We start from the raw sequence: 6,736 nt of genomic DNA on the forward strand, positions 1-6,736 counted from the left end.
ACACTGTTGCTGTATGTAGGTTTTATTTGTTTTTATCTTATATTTTCGAAATGTACATTCAGTTGTTGTTTTTTAATTTTGGGGGGGAGCCCCCAAGAGAGTGGGGCCCTAAGCTATAGCTTGTTTAGCTTATACGTAAATCCAGCACTGCTCACCCTTGACAATGCTTTCTCTGTTCTCTCCTCTCTCTCCCCCCGACAACAGTTGCTGGGCCCAGCTATCGTTGGACAAGAAACCCAAGTCCAGATTGTCTTCAAGAACCCCCTTCCGGTGACGCTGACAGGGGCCATCTTCCATATGGAGGGGTCGGGGCTCTCCACCCCAAATACAATGACAGTGGGGTGAGTAAACCTACCTTTCCCAGGATTCTTTGGGACAGGGCTGCCATTTAAGGGCGTTATGCATCTGAAACAACAGCCATCTTCCCTTTGTCGGAAGATTACCAGGTGCTATACGAAAGCGTTCAGCAAAATTCACATTGCGTAATACAGATGCAATTTTAAACACTCAACAGACCAGAGCTGAAAGGAGGAAAAGGGCAAATGAAAAACTCCCCAAATTTGATTCATTCTACAGATCAAAATAATAATAATAATAAATTATTCTTGTAATATTCAGTGCTTTTGTCCTGGGGGGGACACAGGGGTACGCATACCTCTAAACATTTTGTGAATCTAAATTCAGCCTCATTGTAAGGGCAGTACTTCAATATGAGTAGGAAAATGAGAGTACCCCTAAACATTTTTTGGAGGGGGGAGCACTGGTAATATTTAGACCCTGCCCATCTCTCTGGGTTGCCAGATGGCCTCCCTAGTTTTCATTTTGACCTTAATTTGGGAGTTGCTTATGACAGAGGCTTTGGGGTGGAACCTTAAGCCAAATTAGTGAAGAGTTGACCAAAGTAAGGCAGAATGTTTCTAGTAAGAACCTGCAATTAGGTTGTCGAATACCCAGAATTGGAGGGTTGGACTCCTCAAGCCCTGGCACTGGACCAGAACGTTGGTGGCGCTGTGGGTTAAACCACTGAGCCTCTTGGGCTTGCTGATCAAAAGGTCAGCGGTTCGAATCCCCGCGACGGGGTGAGCGCCCGTTGCTCTGTCCCAGCTCCTGCCAACCTAGCAGTTCAGAAGCACACCAGTGCAAGTAGATAAATAGGTACCGCTGTGGCGGGAAAGTAAACGGCGTTTCCGTGCGCTCTGGTTTCCGTCGCTGTGTCCCATTCCGCCAGAAGCAGTTTAGTCCTGCTGACTACATGACCCAGAAAGCTGTCTGCGGACAAACGCCGGTTCCCTTGGCCTGAAAGCAAGATGAGCGCCGCGACCCCATAGTCGCCTTTGACTGGATTTAACCATCAGGGGTCCTTTAGCTTTTTACTTCTGAACTCTGGCCTTTCTGAAAACACAAGCTGGGGAACCTAACTCTCTCTTTCTTCCTCTTTTGCAGAAATATCGGCCCACATCAAACAGTGACGCTACGACAGACGTTCACACCTCTCCGTGCAGGCCAACGCCAGCTGGTAGCCAGCCTGGACAGCCCTCAGCTCTCCCAGGTCCACGGGGTGCTGACGATCGAGGTGACCCAGGGACCCCCACGAGGCCCCTCGTCGGCTTCTCCAGCCCCGGTTCGGGGGTCTCCGGCCCGCGGACGAGCTTCCCCGGCCCACGGACGGGCTTCTCCGGCCCCTGCCCGAGCCTCGCCTGCACCTTCTCCGGCCCCCGCCCGAGCCTCGCCTGCACCTTCTCCCGCCCTCAACAGGGCGTCTCCGGCTCGCCAGCCGACAGGCCGCAGCAGCCCAGCCAATGCCCGCAGGTCTCCGGCCCGCCAGCCAGACCCTCGAGGCTCCGCCAATGTCCGTGGGTCGCCTGCCGTGCGGGCGGGGCGGGGGGTCTGAGGCAGACCTTTTTAGCTTTTCATTTTTTTATTTTTAATGTGATGTACTGTGTGATGAATTGCATACGGTGCCAGCAGAACTGGGAGCAACATGGGGAGGCGTGCTATGAATGAGCCACAGAGCCACAGCAGTTCTGCAGGATGCGGGCATGTCAAGGCCTCGATATTCGGTTGTCTCTCGGCCGTCCATCACCCATATACAGCCCACCCTGCCCGTTATTTGCCATTTCCCAGTTATATCTCTGCTTCCCCCACCCCCTCACGCAGTTTGTTCTGTTGTTCCTTTTCCTTGCTCTCTGTCCCCGCTCCCTACAAAACTCACGACTCTGAGCCCATGTCGACCTGCCCCTTTCCTCCTTTCCGTCCATCTTCTGCCTGAATGTTTGCCATCCCCTCACATACCTGCACTGTCCATTTCACTCTCTCCCAAGCCCAAGGGCCACGCGTTGCCAGCACCCTGCAAATCCACTCCCTCTTTCTTGATCGCTGGGATCCCCTGAAATGTTTTTGTACTGGTTGTTCTCTTTTGCTCCTTCGCACACCTTTTGTTTTTAAATAATACACTGAACCTCACTCTCTCACACAGACACAACACTTGCTCCCCAAAAAAGACAAGCGATGAGCTTCCGAAGGGAGAAGACACACAGGGGTTGTTTTTTTAAGTCCTCCTAAGTAAATCCAGCTTGATCCCCACCATATCCACTGGAAATTTAACGCCACATTTACATTAGATGAATCTTGCCACTTTCTTATCTCTCTCCTTGGGTCAGCGGTACAAGGAGGTTATCATGCCCTGGTTGTAGTGGGGGAAGGACTTTTCTCCCTGCCCTCCTAGAATGGTAACAGCAAGGAAGACAACGGAAACTGCTTGAGGAAGACTACTAACCCACCGCAAAATGCATTAATTGGCCATTGGCTGCCTTGCCTCTGTTCACTTATTTAAATGTATGCAAACACCAAATGTCCACAATCTTCCTTAACTTTGCACTGAAGCCAAGCTGTGCATGCTTTTTAAAAAGAAGAGCCAAAATAACATGTTTGTAGCTAGCCAGAGGACAGCTCTGTGATTATGTGAAGATATGATAAATTGTGCTACATTTAAACTACATGCAAACGAGTGAAGCCAAAGCCTGTTACTCTTATTTTTCACACTTAATATAGGTATTTATTTGAAATAAATGATTTTTATCTCTAAACCTGGCTTTTTAAATGGTTGTGTGGGTTTCTTCTTTTCTTGGAGCACTGAACACGTCACAAACCCACATTAGCAGCTGTTGCATTTTGTGGTATTGTCCAGGCTGACCTCCCCTCAAAGCTACATTGGCTTTTCCTTGCACATCCTCTCTCCTATATAGTATTTGTACTGGTCTGTCGTCACGCTGTGATTATGACAGCCACTAAAGGGGGCACTTCTTCGGCGATCACTCATAGCCGAGTAAGATTGTCTTCCATGAACATGGTTTTAACAGTGAGTTCGTAAGTGACTGTGGAGGCCAATTCTGGATCCACATGTCCTTCCACAGTGGGGACATAGGTTTCCAGGCGGGAATTGATCACAGTGAGGGTTTGCCAAGCGTGCCTTTCTCTTAGCACGTTTCTCCCTTGCGTCCTGAGTTCTATCGTCTTCAAAGCCCATTACACCTTTCGTTAAGGCTGTTCTCTGATTGGAGCGCTCACAGGCAAGTGTTTCCCAATTGTTGGTGTTTATACAGTGGTAGCTTGGGTTACATACACTTCAGGTTACAGACGCTTCAGGTTATAGACTCCGCTAACCCAGAAATAGTACCTCAGGTTAAGAACTTTGCTTCAGGATAAGAACAGAAATCGTGCTCTGGCGGCAGCAGGAGGCCCCATTAGTTAAAGTGGTCCTCAGGTTAAGAACAGTTTCAGGTTAAGAACGGACCTCCGGAACAAATTAAGTACTTAACCAGAGGTACCACTGTACTACATTTTTAAAGATTTGCCTTGAGAGTCTTTAAACCTCTTTTGTTGACCACCAGCATTACGCTTTCCATTTTTAAGTTGGGAATAGAGTAGTTGCTTTGGATGACGATAATCAGTCACCCGCACAACATGACCAGTCCAACCAAGTTGATGTCGAGGAATCATTGCTTCGACACTGGTGATCTTTGCTTCTTCCGGTGCATGGGCATTAGTTCGCCTGTCTTCCCAAGCGATGCGTACAATTTTTCGGAGGCACCGTTGATGGAATCTTTCGAGGAGTTGGAGATGGCGTTTATAAGTGGTCCATGTTTCACAAGCATACAGTAATTCACACCAGGCACGTGAATGGAGCCAAACATGTCCCTTTCAGGTATCCATTTGGGTCATTTCAGGAGGAGGAATATAGGAGAATTAGGGAGCAACATGACCTGCTTGGGGTCGGGGTGTCCTCTCTTTCTCCCTGGCCCCATGGGAGGCTTCCCCCACCCCACAGGCCAAGAGAGCAAGCGAAGGGGATTTTTTGTGGTAAGCTGTGGGTGGAAGAGAGGCTGGAGGAGCAGCTATTTCTGACACTTTTGTAGGTTCAGAAGCTGAGAAAAATATCCCATTATGGCATTGGGGAAGGAAAGTGAAGTGTGGGGAGGGGAGATGTGGTCATGGAGAGGGAAAGGGAGAAGGGAAATTTGGTCTTGAGCATGGGTAGGCAAACTAAGGCCCAGGTGCTGGATCTGGCCCAATCGCCTTCTAAATCTGGCCCACGGATGGTCCAGGAATCAGCGTGTTTTTACATGAATAGAATGTGTCCTTTTGTTTAAAAAGCATCTCTGGGTTATTTGTGGGGCATAGGAATTCGTTCTCCCCCCCCTTTCCCCCCAAAATATAGTCCAGCCCCCCACAAGGTCTGAGGGACAGTGGACCGGCCCCCTGCTGATAAATTTGCTGACCCCTGGTCTTGAGAGTAAACTGAGGCAGGGAGAGAGGGGATGCTGCTGTAATTCCGGAGAAGGAAACTCAGGGAAGGAAACTGAAGCAGAGTCATCTCTACTAGAGATATAAAAGGGGTAGTAGTGTCCTGCATCTCATTGCTTTTAGCAATTTCCAGTTAGAGAGTTGAGGGGGTGAGAGACACAAATTTTAAACGTCACTATATGAGAAGTGAGTTTCCTTTGAAATGAGTAAGGCTGACAAATTCTGCTCCTATTTCCTTTTTGATAGTCACAGTCTGAATAAGGATGTCTAATATAGTACATCTACTAGACCGGGAGACAGCCCCCTTTGAGATATATCAGAATTATCTCTGTTCGAAAGCTTTATTTTGGAGCAGTGCAGAGGTGGAAGAAAGGCCGCACCCCTCTTCCTTCTGAGCTACTTGCTCCTATGACAATGCATCTGTACTTTACCAATTACAGCGGTACCTTGGTTCTCAAGCTTAATCCGTTCCAGAAGTCCGTTCCAAAACCAAAGCATTTCAAAACCAAGGCACGTTTCCCATAGAAAGTAATGCAACATGGACTAATCTGTTCCAGATTTTTAAAAACAACCCCTAAAACAGTAATTTAACATGAATTTTACTAACGAGAGACCGTTGATCCATAAAATGAAAGCAATAATTAATATACTGTAGTATAGAAAAGACAGTATTGTAGATGATAAAAATTTAAGTTTTTGCTTCTTCTTACCTGCACGGATGATAGTCATTGTTTGGATGGGGGACTTTTATCCATTTCTGCAGTCACACAATCAGTCAGTAGCTGAACTGGGTCTCACACAGTCACAAAAACAGCCTAAACGGCCTCAGCTCAGTCTACCTGTAAAAGTGTCTTCACCCTCATCGTTCAGCCTGGACACTGAGGTCCAGCGCCGAGGTCCTTCTGGGGGTTCCCTCCCTGTGAGAAGTGAGGTTACAGGGAACCAGGCAGAGGGCCTTCTCGGTAGTGGCGCCTGCCCTGTGGAATGCCCTCCCATCAGATCCAGTTACAGATAGGTAGCCGTGTTGGTCTGCCATAGTCAAAACAAAAAAAATTTTTTCCTTCCAGTAGCACCTTAAAGACCAACTAAGTTAGTTCTTGGTATGAGCTTTCGTGTGCATGCACACTTCTTCAGATACACTGAAACAGAAGTTGCCAGATCCTTCTATATAGTGAGACGGACATAAATCGGACATCAAGAATCACAAGACAGAGAAACCAGTAGGAGAACACTTCAATCTCCCAGGACATTCTATACAAGATCTCAAAGTAGCTGTATTACTACAAAGGAATTTCAGAAATTCCCAGAGAGACCTGGTCTGAACAAAGACATTGGATTCTTATCTCATTATACATGACAAAGCCATTTTTCACCTTCTCACCCCTTGCTTTTTCCTGTAAGACCTATTGCAGTCGTTAAGAGTCGTCAACAGGCTCATCACAGCTATCTGCCAATCACTCATTCCCACCACACTTCTGAGTAATACCCCTCCCCACCTTCTCACTATATAGAAGGATCTGGCAACTTCTGTTTCAGTGTATCTGAAGAAGTGTGCATGCACACGAAAGCTCATACCAAGAACTCCCATCAGATGTTAAGGAAATAAACAACTATCTGACCTTTGGAAGACATCTGAAGGCAACCCTGTATTGGGAAATTTTTAATGTCTAATGTTTTACTTTCTTTTATGTGCTGTATGCTACCCAGAGTGGCTGGAGAAACCCAGCCAGATAGGTGGGCTATAAATAATAAAAATAATAATAATAATAATTTATTATTTGTACCCCGCCCATCTGGCTGGGTTTCCCCAGCCACTCTGGGCGGCTTCCATAGAAAACCAAAAATACACTAAAATATTATTATTATCATTATTGTTATTACAAGATGTGTATTGGATGTTGCCTCTCTCATGTACAGTTACTAGTTACGGACT

At 47.0% G+C, this 6,736-nt stretch overlaps 1 protein-coding gene across 1 annotated transcript in view; it reads left to right on the forward strand.

The window, feature by feature from the left end:
• The window catches only part of TGM1 (transglutaminase 1), a 55,796-nt gene extending 52,710 nt beyond the window's left edge, over positions 1 to 3,086 (forward strand). The window contains exons 14-15 of the mRNA XM_083580860.1: positions 205 to 341; positions 1,444 to 3,086. Of these exons, the coding sequence (XP_083436986.1) occupies positions 205 to 341; positions 1,444 to 1,891 (585 nt within the window). The 3' untranslated portion in view covers positions 1,892 to 3,086. The remainder of the gene's footprint in view (positions 1 to 204; positions 342 to 1,443) is intronic.
• The last annotated feature ends 3,650 nt before the right edge of the window (positions 3,087 to 6,736 follow it).

This window comes from Podarcis filfolensis, assembly GCF_964270895.1.
Source record: "Podarcis filfolensis genome assembly, chromosome: 13".
In the NCBI taxonomy this organism is placed as follows: Eukaryota; Metazoa; Chordata; class Lepidosauria; order Squamata; family Lacertidae; genus Podarcis; species Podarcis filfolensis.